The sequence below is a fragment of the Mustelus asterias genome, unplaced genomic scaffold (assembly GCF_964213995.1).
Source record: "Mustelus asterias unplaced genomic scaffold, sMusAst1.hap1.1 HAP1_SCAFFOLD_1409, whole genome shotgun sequence".
NCBI lineage: Eukaryota > Metazoa > Chordata > Chondrichthyes > Carcharhiniformes > Triakidae > Mustelus > Mustelus asterias.
Genome location: NW_027591354.1, coordinates 60,992 through 84,498, shown reverse-complemented (window position 1 = coordinate 84,498; position 23,507 = coordinate 60,992). Strand labels below are relative to the sequence as shown.

The 23,507-nt window shown below is 46.5% G+C and overlaps 1 protein-coding gene across 1 annotated transcript in view; it reads left to right on the top strand.

Annotated features, from left to right (window-relative positions):
* Nucleotides 1-23,507, top strand: part of LOC144488248 (vacuolar protein sorting-associated protein 4A) — a 65,653-nt gene that overhangs the window by 5,652 nt on the left and 36,494 nt on the right. The window contains exon 4 of the mRNA XM_078206283.1: nt 9,226-9,345. Coding sequence (XP_078062409.1) covers nt 9,226-9,345 — 120 coding nt within the window. The remainder of the gene's footprint in view (nt 1-9,225; nt 9,346-23,507) is intronic.

Below are 23,507 nucleotides of genomic sequence, written 5' to 3'. Positions count from 1 at the left end.
AGAAATCATAGAAACCCTACAGTACAGAAAGAGGCCATTCGGCCCATCGAGTCTGCACCGACCACAATCCCACCCGGACCCTACCCCTATATCCCGACATATTTGGATGTGGTCTATATGGACTTCAGCAAGGCGTTCGATAAGGTCCCCCATGCAAGACTTCTTGAGAAAGTGAGAGGGCATGGGATCCAAGGGGCTGTTGCCTTGTGGATCCAGAACTGGCTTGCCTGCAGAAGGCAGAGAGTGGCTGTGGAGGGGTCTTTCTCTGCATGGCGGTCAGTGACCAGTGGAGTGCCCCAGGGATCTGTTCTGGGACCCTTGCTGTTTGTCATTTTCATAAATGACCTGGATGAGGAAGTGGAGGGATGGGTTGGTAAGTTTGCTGACGACACCAAGGTAGGTGGTGTTGTGGATAGTTTGGAGGGATGTCAGAAGTTGCAGCGAGACATAGATAGAATGCAAGACTGGGCGGAGAAGTGGCAGATGGACTTCAACCCGGATAAGTGTGTGGTGATCCATTTTGGCAGATCCAATGGGATGAAGCAGCAATATAATATGAAGGGTACCATTCTTAGCAGTGTAGAGGATCAGAAGGACCTTGGGGTCCGGGTCCATAGGACTCTTAAATCGGCCTCGCAGGTGGAGGATGCGGTCAAGAAGGCGTACGGCGTACTGGCCTTCATTAATCGAGGGATTGAGTTTAGGAGTCGGGAGATAATGCTGCAGCTTTATAGGACCCTGGTTAGACCCCACTTGGAGTACTGCGCGCAGTTCTGGTCACCTCATTACAGGAAAGATGTTGAAGCCATTGAAAGGGTGCAGAGGAGATTTACAAGGATGTTGCCTGGATTGGGGGGCATGCCTTATGAGGATAGGTTGAGGGAGCTTGGTCTCTTCTCCCTGGAGAGACGAAGGATGAGAGGTGACCTGATAGAGGTTTACAAGATGTTGAGAGGTCTGGATAGGGTAGACTCTCAGAGGCTATTTCCAAGGGCTGAAATGGTTGCTACGAGAGGACACAGGTTTAAGGTGCTGGGGGGTAGGTACAGAGGAGATGTCAGGGGTAAGTTTTTCACTCAGAGGGTGGTGGGTGAGTGGAATCGGCTGACGTCGGTGGTGGTGGAGGCAAACTCGTTGGGGTCTTTTAAGAGACTTCTGGATGAGTACATGGGATTTAATGGGATTGAGGGCTATAGATAGGCCTAGAGGTGGGGATGTGATCGGCGCAACCTGTGGGCCGAAGGGCCTGTTTGTGCTGTGGCTTTCTATGTTCTATATTTACCCACTAATCCCTCTAACCTATGCATCTCAGGACGCTAAGGGCAATTTTAGCATGGCCAATCAACCTAACCCGCACATCTTTGGACTGTGGGAGGAAACCGGAGCACCCGGAGGAAACCCACGCAGACACGAGGAGAATGTGCAAACTGCACACAGTGACAAAAGCCAGGAATCGAACCCGGGTCCCTGGAGCTGTAAAGCAGCAGTGCTAACCACTGTGCTACCGTGCCGCCTTATGTATTTGTAGAAGCTCTTGGGATTCTTTGCCTTATCTGCCAAAACAGTCTCATGTCCCCTTTTTGCCCTCCTGATTTCCCTCTTAACTCTACTCCTAAACCCCTTATATTCTTCAAGGAATTCACTTGATCCCAGCTGCCTATGCATGTCATGTGCCTCCTTGATCTTCTTGACCAGGGCCTCAATATCCCGAGTCATCCAGGGTTCCCTACTTCTACCAGCCTTGCCCTTCACTCTAAGAGGAATGTGCTTACCCTGAACCCTGGTTAACACACTTATGAAGCTTCCCACTTACCAGACGTCCCTTGGCCTTCCCACAGACTCCCCCAATTAACTTTCAAAAGTTCCTGTCTGATACCATCAAAATTGGCCATGCCCCAATTTAGAATTTTAACTTTTGGGCCCGACCATAGCTATCGTAAAACTAATAGAATTATCGTTCTCAAAGGAGTCCCTCACTAACTTCTGTCACCTGCCCTTCCTTATTCCCCAAGAGGAGGTCAAGTTTTGCCCCCTCTCTAGTCGGGCCATCCACATACTGAATGAGAAATTCCTCCTGGATACACTCAACAAATTTCTCTCCATCCAACCCTCCAAACTGGCTGTCCCAGTCAATGTTGGGAAAGTTAAAATCTCCTACTATTACCACCCTATTTTTCTTGGAGTTATCTGTAATCTCTTTACATATTTGCCCCTCAATTTACCTCTGACTATTTAGGCGCCTATAGTACAACCTTATCAAAGTGATTTCCCCCTTCTTATTTCTCAGTTCTACCCATATAGATTCAGTGGCCGAACCCTTGGATATATCCCCTCTCAGTACGGCCGTGATGTTTTCCTTAATCAAAAATGCAACTCCCCCTCCTCTCTCACCTTCTGTTCTTTCTATAGCATCTGTACCCTGGAACATTGAGCTGCCAGTCCTGTCCTTCCCTTAGCCATGTTTCAGTAATTGCTATAATATGCCAGTCCCATGTACCCATCCATGCCCTGCCTTACCCGTCAGGCCTCTTGCATTGAAATAAATGCAGTTTAATCTGGACTTCCCTTGCTCTCTGCTCCGCTTTTGGCTGATCTGTCTGGTACTAGGATTACTGACACTGCTGTCATCAAGCCAATTATATGTCCATTTGACACCTCACCCTGGATCCCATGAGATTTAACCTTATGCAACGACCTACCATGTGCTACCTTGTCAAAGGCCTTGCTAAAGTCCATTTGAAGATTATGGATGATGCAAGCTGAGAGACTAATCAGCAGAAAATTGCTGTAGTCAAGTTTGGAAAGTACAGATCACAGTTCCAGCAGCAAACAAGCTGAAGTGTGGGTGACATTATGTGGTAGCAGGAGTGGTCTTAATGATGGAAAGAATATGTAGCCAGAAGCTTAGCTCAGGGCCATATAGGGTGCCAAGGATTTGAACAGTTTTGAGTTTGGTTTAGCTTCAGACAGTGGTCAGTGCGAGGATGCGAGGGAATGGAATTTGTGGCAGAGACTGAAAACAGCGACTCATCCAGGATTTGGTGCTTGGCTAGCAGCCTGACAAATCTGTTAGGAAATAGAGATAGTTATGTTGTTTGTGTCTGTAGGTGTTAAATTTTAAGACTAATTTGTGTTTCTGTATTTGTATGTTAAGAAAGGAGAACTTGGTTTCACTTTTTAAAAAGGTTCTGGGAGCAGGGTGGAAGCCAGGCTAAGAGGATTCTGTAAGTCTGTGGGCTTGTTTGTATGCCCGAGTTGGGTGCAGCTCCAACAAGGCTCAAGAGGTTTGACTCCATCTAGGGCAAAGCAGAATGCTTGTTTGGCACACCTTCCACACACATTCACTCCCTTCACCACTGACAAACGTGGTAGCCGTGGGTACCATCTACAAGATACAATGCAGGAACAGATAGTTCAACTAGGGAAGGGGCCATACTGGACCTGGCATTGGGGAATGACCCTGGCCAGATGGTTGACGTTTCAGTCGGGGAGCAGTTCGGGAACAGTGACCACAATTCAGTAAACGTTAAGGTACTGATGGATAAAGAAAAGTGTAGTCCTCAAGTTAAAGTGCTAAACTGGGGGAAGGCTAATTACAACAATATTAAACAGGAACTGAAGAAGGTAGATTGGGGGCAGATGTTTGAGGGCAAATCAACATCTGGCATGTGGGTGGCTTTCAAGTCTAAGTTGATAGGGATTCAGGACCGGCATATTCCGGTAAAGATGAAGAATAAGTATGGGAAGTTTTGGGAACCTTGGATAACGAGAGATATTATGAGCCTAGTCAAAGAGAAAAAGGAAGCATTTGTCAAAGCTAGGAGGCTGGGAATGCACGAAGCAAGTGTGGAATACAAGGAAAGTAGGAAGAAACTTAAGCGAGGAGTAAGGAGGGCTAAAAGGGGTCACGAAAATCATTGGCCAGCCGGATTAAGGAAAATCCCAAGGCTTTTTATACATATATAAAGAGCACGAGGGTTGGCCCACTCAAGGACAAGGGAGGGAATCTATGCATGGAACCAGAGGAAATGGGCGCGGTATTAAATGAGTACTTTGCGTCAGTATTCACCAAAGAGAAGGACTTGGTGGATGATGAGTCTGGGGAAAGGGTGTGTAGATAGTTTGAGTCATGTTGAGATCAAAAAGGATGAGCTATTGGGTTTCTTGAGAAACATTAAGGTAGACAAGACCCCAGGGCCTGATGGGATATATCCCAGAATACTGAGAGAGGCAAGGGGGGAAATTACTGGGGCCTTGAGAGAAATCTTTGTATCCTCACTGGCTACTGGGCAGGTCCCAGAGGATTGGAGAATAGCCAATGTTGTTCCTTTGTTTAAGAAGGGTAGCAAGAATAATCCAGGTAATTACAGGCCGGTGAGCCTTGCGTCAGTGATAGGGAAATTATTGGAGCGGATTCTCCTGAAGCGGGAGAATCCATCAAAGAGAGTCGTGCAGTGTTGGTCAGAGGAATCGGATGATCTCCTACGGGCTGCTTGGAGTTAGTGGACTGGTCAGTATTTAAAAACTCTGCGACCAACCTGAACGAGTACGCCACTGCAGTAACTGACTTCATTGGTAAGTGTGTAGAAGACTGTGTGCCAAAGAAGCAAATCCGCGTGTTCCCCAACCGGAAACCATGGATGAAAAGGGATATCCACTGCTTGCTGAAGTCCAGGTCTGAGGCGTTCAAGTCAGGCGACACTAACGTTTACAAGAAAGCCAGATACAATCTAAGGAGATCCATCAAAGATGCCAAAAGGCAATACCGGACTAAGGTAGAGTCCCAGGCTAGCCACACCGACACTCGCCGACTATGGCAAGGTCTGCAAGACACAACAGGCTACAAAATGAAGGCATGTAAAATCGCCGGCTCCAACGCACCCCTCCCTGATGAGCTCAATGCATTCTACGCCCATTTTGAGCAAGAGGTCAGCGAGAGCATTTCCTCCACCCTGGAAGCCCTGGATCAACCTGTATCTGGGGTCACCATTGCAGATGTCAGAGCAGCTTTCTTGAAGGTCAACCCACAGAAAGCAACTGGCCCGGGTGGGATACCCGGACGTGCACTCAGATCCTGTGCGGATCAGCTGGCGGAGGTATTCGCAGATATCTTCAACCTCTTTACATCAATCTGAGGTCCTTATCTGCTTCAAGAAGATGACCAGCATCCTGGCACCTAAGAAAAACCAAGCAGCGGCCGGTGGCTCTGACATCCATCATTATGAAGTGCTTCGAAAGGTTAGTCATGGCACGAATCAATTCCAGCCTCCCAGACTACCTGGATCCACTACAGTTTGCCTACCGCCGCAACAGGTCCACAGCATTCACAACCTTTTGTAGTTCCTTGCAGTCTTGGGCAGAGCAGGAGCCATACCAAGCTGTCATACAATCAGAAAGAATGTTTTCCATGGTGCATCTATAAAAGTTGGTGAGAGTCGTAGCTGACATGCCAAATTTCCTTAGTCTTCTGAGAAAGTAGAGGCGTTATGGGCTTTCTTAACTACAGTGTCGGCAAGTTGTTGGTGATCTGGACACCTAAAAACCTGAAGCTCTCAACCCTTTCTACTTCGTCCCTGTTGATGTAGGCAGGGGCATGTTCTCCTTTATGCTTCCTGAAGTCGATGACAATCTCCTTCGTTTTGTTGACATTGAGGGAGAGATTATTGTTGTCGCACTAGTTCACCAGATTCTCTATCTCATTCCTGTACTCTGTCTCGTCATTGTTTGAGATCCGACCCACTACAGTGGTGTCATCAGCAAACTTGAAAATCGAATTGGAGGGGAATTTGGCCACAGTCATAGGTGCACAAGGAGTATAGTAGGGGGCTGAGAACACAGCCTTGTGAGGCACCGGTGTTGAGGATGATCGTGGAGGAGGTGTTGTTGCCTATCCTTATTGATTGTGGTCTGTGAGTTAGGAAGTTCAGGATCCAGTCGCAGAGGGAGATGTTGAGATCCAGGCCACAGAGTTTGGAGATGAGCTTCGTGGGAATAATGGTGTTGAAGGCTGAGCTGTAGTCAATAAATAGGAGTCTGACATAGGTGCCCTTGTTATCTAGGTGTTCCAGGGTTGAGTGTAGGGCCAAGGTGATGGCATCTGCTGTGGACCTGTTGCAGCGGTAGGCAAACTGTAGTGGATCCAGGTAGTCTGGGAGGCTGGAATTGATTCATGCCATGACTAACCTTTAGAAGCACTTCATAATGATGGATGTCAGAGCCACCGGCTGATAGTCATTAAGGCACACTGCTTGGTTTTTCTTAGGTACCGGGGTGATGGTCGTCTTCTTGAAGCAGATAGGGACCTCATTGTTTTTAAGAGAGGTTGAAGATGTCTGCGAATACCCCCGTCAGCTGATCCGTGCATGGTGTTGAAGGCTGAGTTGTAGTCAATAAATAGGAGTCTGACATAAATGCCTTGTTATCTAGGTGTTCCAGGGAGATGGCATCTGCTGTGGACTGAGAACAGGATAGATAGGGAGCAGCTGTTCTCCTTAGTCATGAGGGAGCACAAGTTCAAGTTGAAGGGCAGGAGGGTTAGGGGGATGTGAGAAAAAGCTTTTTTATCCAGAGCGCGGTGGTGGTGGTTTGGAATGCGCTGCCTGGCAGGGTGATGGAGGCGGTTCCTCACATCCTTTAAAAAGTATCTGGATGAGCAAATGACACATCATTACATTCAATGCTATGGGCCAAGTGTTGGTAAATGGGATTAGGTAGGTGAGGTTGTTCTTGTGTGTCGGTGCAGACTCGATGGAACTAAGGACCTCTTCTGCACTGAGGGATTCTGAGAGAATGGAGTTTTTTCTCCTTTAATTTTATATTTACTTTTGTGTGGCTGTGATTAGGGACTGGCTTTGGGAGGTGGGTTCCAAGAGTTTTCTACTGAAACACAGATTAATGTTTTTTCTGTCTTTCAGCAAAGGACATATTCAATGTTTGTGTCAGAATATCTTTAATACATATTACCTAGGATCAGTTTCTATGCTTGTTTCTGATTGTTTTCAAGCTTATTCACATGCTCTTTGATAAGTTAAGCATTCCAAAGCGGCACTGCGTATTCAACAATGAGTCTTATGCAACTTTTAACATAGTGAATTGGTCAGTTTGAGATTCTTGGGACGATTTGGAGCATAAAGTCTTTGATTGGCTCTCTTAAGCATTGTACCCATTTGCTAATCCTATTCAAGATCATAGATCCATAGAACATTACAGCACAGAAACAGGCCTTTTGGCCCTTCTTGCCTGTGCTGAACCATTTTTGTGCTTAGTCCCACTGACCTGCACCTGGACCATATCCCTCCACACCCCTCTCATCCATGTACCTATCCAAGTTTTTCTTAAATGTTAAAAGTGAGCCCGCATTCACCACCTCATCTGGCAGCTCATTCCAAACTCCCACCACTCTCTGTGTGAAGAAGTCCCCCCTAATATTCCCTTTAAACTTTTCCCTCCTCACCTTTAACCCATGTCCTCTAGTTATTTTCTCCCCTAGCCTCAATGGAAAAAGCCTGCTTGCATTCACTCTTATCTATACCCATCATAATTTTATACAAATCTCCCCTCATTCTTCTACGCTCCAGGGAATAAAGTCCTAACCTATTCAACCTTTCTCTGTAACTCAGTTTCTCAAGTCCTGGCAACATCCTTGTAAACCATCTCTGCACTCTTTCAACCTTATTAATATCCTTCCTGTAATTAGGTGACCAAAACTGCACACAATACTCTAAATTCGGCCTCACCAATGTCTTATACAACCTCACCATAACATTCCAACTCTTATACTCAATACTTTGATTTATAAAGGCCAATGTACCAAAAGTGCTCTTTACGACCCTATCTACCTGTGACGCCACTTTTAGGGAATTATGTATCTGTATTCCCAGATCCCTCTGTTCTACTGCACTCTTCATTTACCTTGTATGTTCTACCTTGGTTTGTCCTTCCAAAGTGCAATACCTCACACTTGTCTGCATTAAACTCCATCTGCCATTTTTCAGCCCATTTTTCTATCTGGTCCAAATCCCTCTGCAAGCTTTGAAAACCTTCCTCACTGTCCACTACACCTCCAATCTTTGTATCATCAGCAAACTTGCTGATCCAATTTACCACATTATCATCCAGATCATTGATATAGATGACAAACAACAATGGACCCAACACCGATCCCTGCGGCACACCACTAGTCACAGGTCTCCACTCAGAGAAGCAATCCTCCACAACCACTCTCTGGCTTCTTCCATTGATGTGGAGATGCCGGCGTTGGACTGGGGTAAACACAGTAAGAAGTTTAACAACACCAGGTTAAAGTCCAACAGGTTTATTTGGTAGCAAAAGCCACACAAGCTTTCGAGGCTTGTGAAGAAGGGGCTCAGAGCCTCGAAAGCTTGTGTGGCTTTTGCTACCAAATAAACCTGTTGGACTTTAACCTGGTGTTGTTAAACTTCTTACTGTTCTTCCATTGAGCCAATGTCTAATCCAATTTACTACCTCTCCATGTATACCTAGCGACTGACCCTTCCTGACTAACCTCCCATGCGGGACCTTGTCAAAGGCCTTACTGAAGTCCATGTAGACAACATCCACTGCCTTCCCTTCATCCACTTTCCTGGTAACCTCCTCGAAAAACTCTAATAGATTGGTTAAACATGACCTACCACGCACAAAGCCATGTTGACTCTCCCTAATAAGTCCCTGTCTATCCAAATATTTGTAGATCCTATCTCTTAATACTCCTTCCAATAATTTACCTACTACTGACGTCAAACTTACCGGCCTATAATTTCCCGCATTACTTTTTGAGCCTTTTTTAAACAACGGAACAACATGAGCTATCCTCCAATCATCCGGCACCTCACCCGTGGATACCGACATTTTAAATATATCTGCCAGGGCCCCTGCAATTTCAACACTAGTTTCCTTCAAGGAGTTTGATTGTAGATTCCTAAATGTTTAATGCACAATCTCAAAGTCATCTCAGTTGCTGAGAGGGTTGTGCCTGAAACAAAAGCACAGCATTGCGCTTTTGAGGGCCTTGTTGAGACTGTAACTTGGCTAACTATATACTCGTATTTTAAAAATGTGTTGAACCTTTCCAATGTAGAGTGTTTAGGACTTTGTTGTACTTCCATTAAAGTCACAGAAGTATACAGCATAGAAAAAGGCCCTTTGTCCCATTGTGCTTGCGTTGATCAAAGACAAACCACTGTTAGCATTCTTATTCTATTATAGGTGCTATTGTGATGGAGAAGCCCAATGTGCGATGGAATGATGTTGCAGGACTGGAGGTAGCAAAGGAAGCCTTGAAGGAAGCTGTTATTTTACCCATCAAGTTCCCTCATCTATTCACTGGTATGTTTTTATATCTTGTGGAGATTCTTCTCAGGAATTTCTTTCAATCTCAATATTTGGTCCCTGTTTAAATATTCAGTTTGTGCATTTCTGATGTCTTCCCTACTTGATAGAAACATAGAAAACATAGAAAAACTACAGCACAAACAGGCCTTTCGGCCCACAAGTTGTGCTGAACACATCCCTACCTTCTAGACCTACCTATAACCCTCCATCCTATTAAGCTCCATGTACTCATCCAGGAGTCTCTTAAAAGACCCTATTGAGTTCACCTCCACCACCCCTGACGGCAGCCGATTACACTCGCCCACCACCCTCTGTGTGAAAAACTTACCCCTAACATCTCCCCTGTATCTACCCCCCAGCACCTTAAACCTGTGTCCTCTCGTAGCAGACATTTCCACCCTGGGAAAAAGCCTCTGAGAGTCCACCTGATCTGTGCCTCTCGACATCTTATACACCTCTATTAGGTCTCCTCTCATCCTGCATCTCTCCAAGGAGAAAAGACCGAGCTCCCTCGGCCTATCCTCATAAGGCATGCCACTCAATCCAGGCAACATCCTTGTAAATCTCCTCTGCACCCTTTCAATCTTTTCCATGTCCTTCCTATAGTGAGGCGACCAGAGCTGAGCACAGTACTCCAAGTGGGGTCTGACGAGGGTCTTATATAGCTGCATCATTATCCCCGGACTCCTAAACTCAATCCCTCAACTGATAAAGGCCAGCACACCATACGCCTTCTTAACCACCTCCTCCACCTGTGGGGCCGATTTCAGAGTCCTATGGACCCGGACCCCAAGGTCCTTCTGATCCTCTACAGTACTAAGAGTCTTTCCCTTTATATTGTACTCCTTCATCCCATTTGTCCTACCAAAATGGACCACTACACATTTATCTGGGTTGAAGTCCATCTGCCACTTCTCCGCCCAGTCTTGCATCCTATCTATGTCCCTCTGTAACTTCTGACATCCCTCCAGACTATCCACAACTCCACCAACCTTCGTGTCGTCGGCGAACTTACCAACCCATCCCTCCGCTTCCTCATCCAGGTCATTTATGAAAATGACAAACAGCAAGGGTCCCAGAACAGATCCCTGGGGCACACCACTGGTGACTGACCTCCATTTAGAAAAAGACCCATCTATACCCACTCTCTGCCTCCTTTGGGCAAGCCAGTTCTGGATCCACCGGGCAGCAGCCCCTTGGATCCCATGCCCTCTCACTTTTTCTCGAAGCCTTGCATGGGGGACCTTATCGAACGCCTTGCTAAAATCCATATAAACCACATCTACCGCCTTCCCTTTGTCAATGTGTTTAGTCACATTTTCGAAGAACTCCACCAGGCTCGTAAGGCACAATCTGCCCTTGACAAAGCCATGCTGAGTATTCTTGAGCATACTAAACCTCTCTAAATGCTCATATATCCTGTCCCTCAGGATCTTCTCCATCAGTTTACCAACCACTGAGGTTAGACTCACCGGTCGGTAATTACCTGGGCTATCCCTATTCCCCTTCTTGAAAATAGGAACCACATCCGCAATCCTCCAATCCTCCAGCACCTCTCCCGTCTCTATCGACGACACAAAGATCATCGCCTTAGGGTTAGGGTTATCTATCTATCGACTTATCTATCTTGATGCCATTCAAAGATTCCAGCACAACCTCTTTCTTAAAGTCCACATACTCAATCCTTTCAGTCCACCGCACGCCCGCAGTACATCCACGCAGGTCCTTCTCCTCTGTGAAAACCGAGGCAAAATACTCATTGAGCACCTCTGCCATTTCTACTGGTTCCGTACAGATTTTCCCACCGTCACTTTTTATAGGCCCTATTCTGTCACGTCTCATCCTTTTACTCTTCACATATTTATAGAACGCCTTAGGGTTCTCCTTAATCCTACCTGCCAGGGCCTTCTCGTGACCCCTTCTGGCTCTCCTAATTTCCTTCCTTGATGACAAGTGTTGAGATGCAATCCCACATTTGTATGCAGCCCAGGTGCCCATTTTGTGTGAAGCTATTTGACCATGCAGAGAGTTTCAGCTTGTGATAACAGCAAAACAACTTGCATTTATCATATTTTTCCAGTTCTCCTTTTTGAACGCCCCAAGAGAAGGCTATTGAAAATGATTAGGTGTGAAGAAAAGAATTGGAGGAAATAGTCCGAAAAATGGGCTTTGAGAGTACTTTTTAAAAGAAGAGTGGGAGAAATTTGCAGGCAGTTCAAGGCTATTCTCCTGATAGTGATGTGTGAAATAGCGGAACTGTAGTCTAAGACCAAGGTTTGTTTATTACAAAGGTGAGGCGGTGGCGTAGTGGTATTGTCACTGGACTAGTAATCCAAAGACCCAGGGTAATGCTCTGGGGACCTGAGTTCAAATCACACCACAGCAGATGGTGAAATGTAAATTGAATAAAAATCTGGAATTAAAAGTCTAATGATGGCTGTGTAACCATTGTCAATTGTTACAAAAGCATATCTGGTTCACAAATATCCTTCAGGGAAGGAAATCTGACATCCATACCTGGTCTGGCCTGCATGTGACTCCAGACTCATAGCGTGACTCTCAAATGCTCTCTGAAAAACCTAACTAGCCACTCAGTTCAAATACTGGAGAGATTGGTTTGTTTTCACTTGAACGTCGGAGGCTGAGGGACAACCTGATAGAAGTTAAAAAATTATGAGGCATGGATAGTCGGAGTCTTTTTCCCAGGGTAGAAATGTCAATTAGAACATAAGAACATAAGAAATAGGAGCAGGAGTAGGCCATCTAGCCCCTCGAGCCTGCCCCGCCATTCAATAAGATCATGGCTGATCTGAAGTGGATCAGTTCCACTTACCCGCCTGATCCCCATAACCCCTAATTCCCTTACCGATCAGGAATCCATCTATCCGTGATTTAAACATATTCAACGAGTTAGCCTCCACCACTTCAGTGGGCAGAGAATTCCAGAGATTCACCACCCTCTGAGAGAAGTTCCTCCTCAACTCTGTCCTAAACTGACCCCCCTTTATTTTGAGGCTGTGCCCTCTAGTTCTAGTTTCCTTTCTAAGTGGAAAGAATAGGGTTAAAGAGAATCCTAAGGCGTTCTATAGGTATGTCAAGAACAGAAGGTTGGTTAGGGCAAGTTTAGGGCCAGTTATAGATGGCAGAGGGAAGTTATGTGTGGAACCGGAGGAGATTGGTGAAGCATTGAACCAATATTTCTCTTCCGTGTTCACGCAAGGGGACATGAATATAGCTGAGGAGGACACTGGGTTGCAAGGGAGTAGAATAGACAGTATTACAGTTGATAAGGAGGATGTGCAGGATATTCTGGAGGGTCTGAAAATAGATAAATCCCCTGGTCCGGATGGGATTTATCCAAGGATTCTCTGGGAGGCAAGAGAAGTGATTGCAGAGCCTCTGGCTCTGATCTTCAGGTCGTCGTTGGCCTCTGGTATAGTACCAGAAGATTGGAGGTTAGCGAATGTTGTCCCATTGTTTAAGAAGGGGAACAGAGACTTCCCCGGGAATTATAGACCGGTGAGTCTCACTTCTGTTGTCGGCAAGATGTTGGAAAAAATTATAAGGGATAGGATTTATAGTTATTTGGAGAGTAATGAATTGATAGGTGATAGTCAGCATGGTTTTGTGGCAGGTAGGTCGTGCCTTACTAACCTTATTGAGTTTTTTGAGAAAGTGACCAAGGAGGTGGATGGGGGCAAGGCAGTGGACGTGGTATATATGGATTTTAGTAAGGCGTTTGATAAGGTTCACCATGGTAGGCTTCTGCAGAAAATGCAGATGTATGGGATTGGGGGTGATCTAGGAAATTGGATCAGGAATTGGCTAGCGGATAGGAAACAGAGGGTGGTGGTTGATAGTAAATATTCATCATGGAGTGCGGTTACAAGTGGTGTACCTCAGGGATCTGTTTTGGGGCCACTGCTGTTTGTAATATTTATTAATGATCTGGATGAGGGTATAGTTGGGTGGATTAGCAAATTTGCTGATGACACCAAAGTCGGTGGTGTGGTAGACAGTGAGGAAGGGTGTCGTAGTTTGCAGGAAGACTTAGACAGGTTGCAAAGTTGGGCCGAGAGGTGGCGGATGGAGTTTAATGCGGAGAAGTGTGAGGTAATTCACTTTGGTAGGAATAACAGATGTGTTGAGTATAGGGCTAACGGGAGGACTTTGAATAGTGTGGAGGAGCAGAGGGATCTAGGTGTATGTGTGCATAGATCCCTGAAAGTTGGGAATCAAGTAGATAAGGTTGTTAAGAAGGCATATGGTGTCTTGGCGTTTATTGGTAGGGGGATTGAATTTAGGAGTCGTAGCGTTATGTTGCAACTGTACACAACTCTGGTGCGGCCGCACTTGGAGTACTGTGTGCAGTTCTGGTCCCCACATTACAGGAAGGATGTGGAGGCTTTGGAGAGGGTGCAGAGGAGGTTTACCAGGATGTTGCCTGGTATGGAGGGGAGATCCTATGTGGAGAGGCTGAGGGATTTGGGATTGTTTTCGCTGGAAAGGCGGCGGCTAAGAGGGGATCTTATTGAAACATATAAGATGATTAGAGGTTTAGATAGGGTGGATAGTGATAGCCTTTTTCCTCTGATGGAGAAATCCAGCACGAGGGGGCATGGCTTTAAATTGAGGGGGGGTAGTTATAGAACCGATGTCAGGGGTAGGTTCTTTACCCAGAGGGTGGTGAGGGATTGGAATGCCCTGCCAGCATCAGTAGTAAATGCGCCTAGTTTGGGGGCGTTTAAGAGATCCGTAGATAGGTTCATGGACGAAAAGAAATTGGTTTAGGTTGGAGGGTCACAGTTTTTTTTTTAACTGGTCGGTGCAACATCGTGGGCCGAAGGGCCTGTTCTGCGCTGTAATGTTCTATGTTCTATGTTCTAGAATCTCTCCACCTCTACCCTATCCAGCCCCTTCATTATCTTATAGGTCTCTATAAGATCCCCCCTCAGCCTTCTAAATTCCAATGAATACAAACCCAATCTGCTCAGTCTCTCCTCATAATCAACACTCCTCATCTCTGGTATCAACCTGGTGAACCTTCTCTGCACTCCCTCCAAGGCCAATATATCCTTCCGCAAATAAGGGGACCAATACTGCACACAGTATTCCAGCTGCGGCCTCACCAATGCCCTGTACAGATGCAGCAAGACATCTCTGCTTTTATATTCTATCCCCCATGCGATATAGGCCAACATCCCATTTGCCTTCTTGATCACCTGTTGCACCTGCAGACTGGGTTTTTTGCATCTCATGCACAAGGACCCCCAGGTCCCTCTGCACAGCAGCATGTTGTAATTTCTTTCCATTTAGATAATAATCCAATTTGCTATTATTTCTTCCAAAGTGAATTACTCGGGGACATAAGTTTAAGGCAAAAGGGGGAAAGTTTAAAGGAGATATGAGAGGCAAGTGTTTTTACACAGAGGGTGGTAAGTGCCTGGAATGTGCTGCCAGAGGAGGGGGTAGAAGCAGATACAATAGCAACGTTTATGAGGCATAGAACATAGAAAGCCACAGCACAAACAGGCCCTTCGGCCCACAAGTTGCGCCGATCACATCCCCACCTCTAGGCCTATCTATAGCCCTCAATCCCATTAAATCCCATGTACTCATCCAGAAGTCTCTTAAAAGACCCCAACGAGTTTGCCTCCACCACCACCGACGTCAGCCGATTCCACTCACCCACCACCCTCTGAGTGAAAAACTTACCCCTGACATCTCCTCTGTACCTACCCCCCAGCACCTTAAACCTGTGTCCTCTCGTAGCAACCATTTCAGCCCTTGGAAATAGCCTCTGAGAGTCTACCCTATCCAGACCTCTCAACATCTTGTAAACCTCTATCAGGTCACCTCTCATCCTTCGTCTCTCCAGGGAGAAGAGACCAAGCTCCCTCAACCTATCCTCATAAGGCATGCCCCCCAATCCAGGCAACATCCTTGTAAATCTCCTCTGCACCCTTTCAATGGCTTCAACATCTTTCCTGTAATGAGGTGACCAGAACTGCGCGCAGTACTCCAAGTGGGGTCTAACCAGGGTCCTATAAAGCTGCAGCATTATCTCCCGACTCCTAAACTCAATCCCTCGATTAATGAAGGCTAGTACGCCGTCTTGACCGCATCCTCCACCTGCGAGGCCGATTTAAGAGTCCTATGGACCCGGACCCCAAGGTCCTTCTGATCCTCTACACTGCTAAGAATGGTACCCTTCATATTATACTGCTGCTTCATCCCATTGGATCTGCCAAAATGGATCACCACACACTTATCCGGGTTGAAGTCCATCTGCCACTTCTCCGCCCAGTCTTGCATTCTATCTATGTCTCGCTGCAACTTCTGACATCCCTCCAAACTATCCACAACACCACCTACCTTGGTGTCGTCAGCAAACTTACCAACCCATCCCTCCACTTCCTCATCCAGGTCATTTATGAAAATGACAAACAGCAAGGGTCCCAGAACAGATCCCTGGGGCACTCCACTGGTCACTGACCTCCATGCAGAGAAAGACCCCTCCACAGCCACTCTCTGCCTTCTGCAGGCAAGCCAGTTCTGGATCCACAAGGCAACAGCCCCTTGGATCCCATGCCCTCTCACTTTCTCAAGAAGTCTTGCATGGGGGACCTTATCGAACGCCTTGCTGAAGTCCATATAGACCACATCCACCGCTCTTCCTTCGTCAATGTGTTTGGTCACATTTTCAAAGAACTCAACCAGGCTCGTAAGGCACGACCTGCCCTTGACAAAGCCGTGCTGACTACTTTTGATCATACTAAACTTCTCTAGATGATCATAAATCCTGTCTCTCAGGATCCTCTCCATCAACTTACCAACCACTGAGGTTAGACTCACTGGTCGGTAATTTCCCGGGCTGTCCCTGTTCCCTTTCTTGAATATAGGGACCACATCTGCAATCCTCCAATCCTCCGGAACCTCTCCCGTCTCCATCGACGATGCAAAGATCATCGCCAAAGAACATAGAACATAGAAAAGTACAGCACAGAAAGGCTCCGCAATCTCCTCCCTCGCCTCCCACAGTAACCTGGGGTACATCCCCTCCGGTCCCGGCGACTTACCAACCTTGATGCCATTCAATAGTTCCAACACATCCTCTTTCTTTATGTCCACATGCTCGATCCTTTCTGTCCACCGCAAACCAGCAGTGCAACCACCCAGATCCCTTTCCACCGTGAATACCGAGGTAAAGTATTCATTAAGCAGCTCCGCCATTTCTAACGGTTCCGCACAAACTTTTCCCCCTTCACCTTTTAAGGGTCCTATGCCTTCACATCTCATCCTTTTACTCTTGACATATTTGTAGAAAGCCTTGGGATTCTCCTTAATCTTACCCGCCAAGGCCTTCTCATGACCCCTTCTCGCTCTCCTAATTTCCTTCTTAAGCTCCTTCCTACATCGCGTATACTCCTCTAAATCCTTAACACCTCCTAGCTCTCTGAACCTTCTGTACGCCTCTCTTTTCTTATTCACCAGGTTCATCACAACCTTCGTGCACCACGGTTCCCGTACCCTACCAACACCCCCCTGTCTCATCGGAACGTTGTCATGCAGAGCTCCAGACAAACATTCCTTGAAAATCCTCCACTTTCCTTCGGTACTTTTCCCCAAGAATGCCTCCTTCCAATTTACCCGTCTAATTTCCTCCCTGATGACACTGTATTTCCCTTTACTCCAGAGAAACACTTTCCTAGCCTGCCTGATCCTATCTCTTTCCAATGCTATCGTGAAGGAGATAGAATTATGATCGCTATCCCCAAGATGCTCACCCACCGAGAGATCCTCCACCTGTCCAGGTTCATTAGCCAGCACCAGATCAAGTACAGCCTCTCCTCTAGTAGGCTTATCCACATACTGTGTCAGGAAACTCTCCTGGACACACCTAACAAACTCCTCTCCATCCAAACCCCTAGCCCTAGGGATATTCCAATCTATGTTTGGGAAATTAAAATCTCCCATCACGACAACTCTGTTATTCCTACATCTCTCCAGGATCTGTTTCCCCATCTGCTCCTCAACATCTCTGTTACTATTGGGCGGCCTATAGAAAACACCCAGCAACGTTACCGACCCCTTCCTGTTCCTAACCTCCACCCACAGAGACTCCATAGTCAATCCCTCCACGGCGTCCACCTTCTCTACAGCCGTGACACTATCCCTGATCAACAGTGCCACTCCCCCCCCTCTCTTGCCTCCCTCCCTGTCCTTCCTGAAACATCTAAAACCCGGCACCTGAAGCACCCAGTCCTGTCCCTGAGACATCCAAGTCTCCGTAATGGCCACCACATCACAATTCGAAGCAGCAATCCACGCTCTAAGCTCATCCACTTTATTCACTACACTCCTGGCATTAAAATAGACACATCTCAGACCTTCAGCCTGAGCACTTCCCTTCTCCATCACTCGTCTAACCTCCCTCTTACCCTGTTTACATTCCTTATCTATTTGCGAGCTAACCTCCTCGCTCTCAGTCCCCTCATTTCGATTCCCTCCCCCCAACCTTTCTAGTTTAAAGTCTCTCCAGTAGCCTTAGCCAACCTTCCCGCCAGGATATTGGTCCCCCTGGGATTCAAGTGCCACCCGTCTTTTTTAAACAGGTCACACCTGCCCCTAAAGAGGTCCCAATGATCCAAGTACCCAAATCCTTGTCCCTTGCTCCAGTCCCTCAGCCACGCATTCATTCTCCACCGATTCCTGTTCTCACTCTCCCGCGGCACAGGCAGCAATCCCGAGATTACTACCTTTGCATTCCTCTTTCTCAGCTGTCTACCTAACTCCCTATATTCTCTTTTCATGACCCCTTCCCTCTTCCTACCTATGTCAGCAGTACCTATATGCATCACGACCTTCGGCTCCTCTCCCTCCCCCTTCAGGATTTCTGGGACTCGACCAGAGACATCCCGGATCCCTGCACCAGGGAGGCAAACCACCATCCGAGAGTCCCGTCTGTGTCCGCAAAAACGCCTATCTGACCCCCTCACCGTAGAGTCCCCAGTTAGCACTACCCTCCTTTCCTTACCCTTTTGCACTACTGGGCCAGGCTCAGCTCCAGAGACACTGCCACCGCTGCTTCCCCCAGGTGGGCTGTCCACCCCAGTAGTACTCAGACAGGAGTACTTATTATTAAGGGGCACATCCACCGGGGTGCTCACCATCAACCGAGCTTTCTCCTTCCTCACTGTTACCCAGTTACCCTCCTCCCGTGGTCCCGGTGTGACCACCTGCCGATAGCTCCTGTCAATGACCTCCTCACTATCCCTAACCCGGCGAAGGTCCTCGAGCTGCAATTCCAGTTCCCTAACATGGTCCCTTAGGAATCGCAGCTCAACACACCCAGCACAGATATGGTCGTCCGGGAGGCTAGGAGCCTCCAGGACCTCCCACATCCTACATTGGGAACAACATACTGGCCTCACACTCATAATTGCCCCTTTAAACACACAGGGAAAAAAAAGTGAATGAAAATTTTAAACTTACCTTTCCTCCTCCTGTTTTCTCCAAAGCCCTGCTCTCACTGGGTCTTTTTTTTTAGGTTAGAGGAGGAGGGAGGGTGGGATACTCTACAAGGGTTTAGATATTTTTTTTTTAAAAACCCGCGAAAAAGTAAGTTAAAAAAATAACCGCTTACCCGCAGCACTCCTCTCGCGAATCTCTCCCTCTCTGCTGCACTTCCAAGAAGCAATGAGGGCAGTTACGTGAATAAGCAGGGAATAGAGCGATACGGAGCGCATAGAGGCCAAAGGTCTTTAGTTTAGAAAGACATTGTGTGTCGGTGCAGGGTTGATGGGCCTGTTCCTGTGCTGTACTGTTCTTTGTTCATTGCTCCACCTGGCAAAGAATTGAACCATGCTGGAGTTCCTTTGAATTATCTTCCTCTCCCATGTCCTCGCAGAAGCTCAGCCCTGGAGGAGTGTTGCATTTTAATGATTGTGATTAGTTCTGGAGATAACGAGTCTGACCAGGTCTGAACACACACTAAACTCAGTTTAAAGATTTGAAAGCATGTTGTACCCTAAGCTTTATTAATAGGGTCGTAGAACACAAATGCAAAGAGATTATGTTGAACTTGTATATGATGCTAGTTAGGCCTCAGCTAGAGTATTGTGTCCAGTTCTGTGCGCTGCACTTTAGGAAAGTTACAAAGCCATTAGTGCGGAAAGGATTCATGACAATGGTTCCAGAGATGGGGAACTTCAGTTATAGAGAGAGTAGAACAGTTAGGACAGTTTTCCTTTGAGAAGGGAAGGCTGAGAGGAGCTTTGATTGAGTTATTCAAAATCATGGGGGGTCTGGTCAGTGTAGATTGGGAGAACAGTTCCCATTGGTGAAAGGGTTGAGAGGGCACAGATCTAAGGTAACTGGAGATTTGGAATGTGCTGCCTGAGTGTGTGCTGGAGCAGGTTCAAATGAGGCATTCAAGAGGGAAAACAGATGATTACCTAAAATGGAAAAATGTGCAGGGTTATGAGGAAAAGACGGGAGTGGCACCTGGAGAATTACTCCTTTGGAGAATCAGCCCAGACACGACGGGTCAAATGGTCTCCTGTGCTATAAACCATTGATTAATACACAAAGGATGGTGAATGGCAAGCACAAATAGCCGGGTGGGAATATGATATAGTGGCAGCAATGGAAATGTGGCTCAGAAATGAGGAACTGGATGTTTAACATTCTTGATACAAAACTGTTTTGAAAGGGAAGAGAGGTGGCTGCATTGATTGTAGAAGATGTTGTCGTGTTGGAACGAGAAGAGCAGAGAGGGAATATCACACTACTGGGGGTATTCTATAGGTCTCCAAAAAGTGAGAGAGAGAGATAGAGAAGAAAATCTAAAGGGCAGTCATAGAGAAATGCAAGAACTAGAGTGGTGCTACTGGGAGACAAATTGCCCAAATATTGACTGGGGTTGTGTTATGACTAAAGGGAAAGGGGGGATTTCCTGTACAACTTCCTTAGTCCAATTAGGAAGCAGGCATTGCTAGATCTGGTTTTGTGGAATGAGGTTGGCCAAGTGTCCAGATGGGGTAACAGTGATCATGATATAACTTTTAGATCAGTAAGGAGAAGAGCAAGGAACAATCTAAAATAGAACTTCCAAATTGGAAGAGGTCCAATTTCACTGGGATGAGGAGGGATCGAGACAGGGTAAAATGGAATCAAAGATAGATGGGAAAACTAATAGAACCAGGAATGTACTTTGAGGAGGAGATGTTTCAGATACAGCGAGGTACATTCCAGCAAGAAGAGTCAGGGAACCAAAGCCAGGGCTCCCTGGATGATGGAGATAAAGAATATGGTGAAACAGAAAAAAAGATGTATGGTGCATGTCCGGTGAATTTGTAAACCAGAATCAGTCTAAATTCAATAATTTGAGGGAGGAAGTGAAGCGGAAAATAAGACTGGCAAGGAGAGAATATGGGAATAGAATAGCAGTTAACATAAAAGAGAACCCAAAATCTTCTGCCATCATGTAAATAGTAAGTGGGTAATAAGAGGCAGCGTAGTGCATATTGGGTGCAATGAGGATTATATAGTCTGAGATACAGGGCGAGGTTAGAATATTTCATAAGTATTTTGTCGGTGTTTATAGGGAAGAGGGTGCTGAAAAAAATATCATTAAATACAGAGATGCTAGAGGTAATGGATGGGGGTGGAATTGGTGGACAGTCTACCGGAAAGACTGGATCTGCTGAGAGCGGATATGTCACCGGGTCTGGGTGGCTTGCACGCAGATTGTTAAAGGAAGTGGAAGTGGAGTTAGCTGAAGGACTTGCTTTAACCTTCCATTCATCCCTAGATACAGAGGAGATGCCAGAGGTTTGGAGAGTGGCAAATGTGACACCCTTATTTGAGAAAGGATTTAAGGACGTTCTTTGTAACTGAAACTAGGTCAATTTAACATCAGCGGTGGGTAAGGCTTTAAAATCAATAATCAGGGGAAAAAATCAACAGTTACTTGTAGAAGTTTGAGTTAATTAAGGAGAACCAGCATTTGGTGGAGTAACAGAGAGACTTGAAGAACAGAAAGCAATGGATTCTGTATGTATGGATTTTAAGAAAACATTTGACTCACTAGTATATTAAAAAAATAATAACAATATCGAGGCTTCAAGTGGGGGTTCAAGTGAGGCTTCACCTACACTCTTCAACAAAAAACTTGCCAATTTACCTTTATGTGGCAGCTGCTTCTGTAAAAAGGGGACAGGCTCAAAACGGGCTTCAGCAAGAACAGGCAGAGGCGAGAGTAGGTTTTTTTTTCTTTTTCAGAAAGTTTATTCCTGTATTTCCCCAGAGTAAAAAAAAATATGCCAGGCAAGATGTTGGAATGCTCCTCTTGCAGGATGTGGGAGATCAGGGAGACCTCCGGTATCCCTGACGACAGCACCTGCAAAAGATGCATTCAGCTGCAGCTGCTAGCAAAGCGTGTTAGGGAACTGGAGAAGGAGCTTGATGACCTCCATCTAATTCGGGAGAATGAGAAGTATATAGACAGTAGCTTTAGGGAGATAGTTACACCTAAGCAGCAGAGCACAGGAAATTGGGTTACTGTAAGGAGAGGAAATGGCAGTGTGAAAGGACAGGCAGAGCAGGGTTCCCCTGTGGCCATACCCCTCCACAACAGGTATACTGAATTGGATACAGTTGTGGGAGATGCTTTACCTGGGACAAGCTGCAACAGCCGGAACTCTGATACTGCGTTTGGTTCTACAGCGCAAAAGGGTGGGGTGAAGAAGAGAAGAGCAGTAGTGATAGGGGACTCAATGGTCAGAGGTACAGACCGGAGGTTCTGTGGTCGGGACAGAGACTCCCGCATGGTTTGTTGCCTCCCAGATGCCAAGGTCAGCGATGTCTCTGATCGCGTGCACAGCGTTCTAAAGTGGGAAGGTGATCAGCCAGATGTCGTGGTACACGTCGGTACCAATGACGTGGGAAGGAAGAATGAGGAGGTCCTAAAGAGTGAGTACAAAGAGCTTGGAAGGAAGTTAAAAAGCAGGACCCCGAGGGTAGTAATCTCAGGATTGCTACCTGAGCCACATGCCAGTGAGGGCAGGAGTAGGATGCTTGGGCGGATAAACACATGGCTGAGGAACTGGTGCAGGGGGCAGGGTTTCCAATTCTTGGATCATTGGGACCTCTTCTGGGGCAGGTGGGACCTGTACAAGAGAGACGGGTTACACCTAAACTACAAGGGGACCAATATACTTGCAGGGAGATTTGCTAGTGTTATTGGGGAGCGTTTAAACTAGACTTGCAGGGGGGTGGGAACCAGAGTGCCAGAGCAGATAGTGGAGCAGGGGTAAAAAGACAGGTTAGTTCAAGCAAAATCACAAATGGAAGGGTAGAGTGTGGTGGAAATAATTTTTTGAGGTGTGTCTATTTCAATGCCAGGAGTATTGTGGGGAAGGCAGATGAGCTGAAGGCGTGGATAGACACATGGAAATATGACATTATAGCCATTAGTGAAACTTGGCTACAGGAGGGGCAGGACTGGCAGCTCAATGTTCCAGGGTTCCAATGTTTCAGGCGGGATAGAGGCAGAAGGATAAAAGGTGGGGGGGTGGCATTGTTGGTCAGGGAAAATGTTACAGCGGTACTCAGGCAGGATAGATTAGGGAGCTTGTCTACAGAGGCCCTATGGGTGGAGCTGAGAAACAGGAAAGGTATGACCACATTAATGGGCTTGTATTATAGACCACCCAATAGTCAGCGAGAGTTGGAGGAGCAAATCAGCGGAGAGATAGCTGACAACTGCAAGAAACACAAAGTTGTGATAGTAGGGGATTTTAATTTTCCACATATAGATTGGGACTCGCATACTGTTAAAGGTTTAGATGGGGTAGAGTTTGTAAAATGTGTTCAAGAGAATTTTCTACATCAGTATATAGAGGTGCCAACTAGAGAGGATGCGATATTGGATCTCCTATTGGGAAATGAGTTAGGGCAGGTGAGGGATGTGAGTGTGAGGGAACACTTTGGATCCAGTGATCATAATGCCATTAGTTTCAACCTGATCGTGGATAAGGATAGATCTGGTCCTCGGGTTGAAGTTCTGAACTGGAAAAAGGCCAAATTTGATGAAATGAGAAGGGATCTGGGAAGTGTGGATTGGCACAGGCTGTTCTCTGGTAAGGATGTAA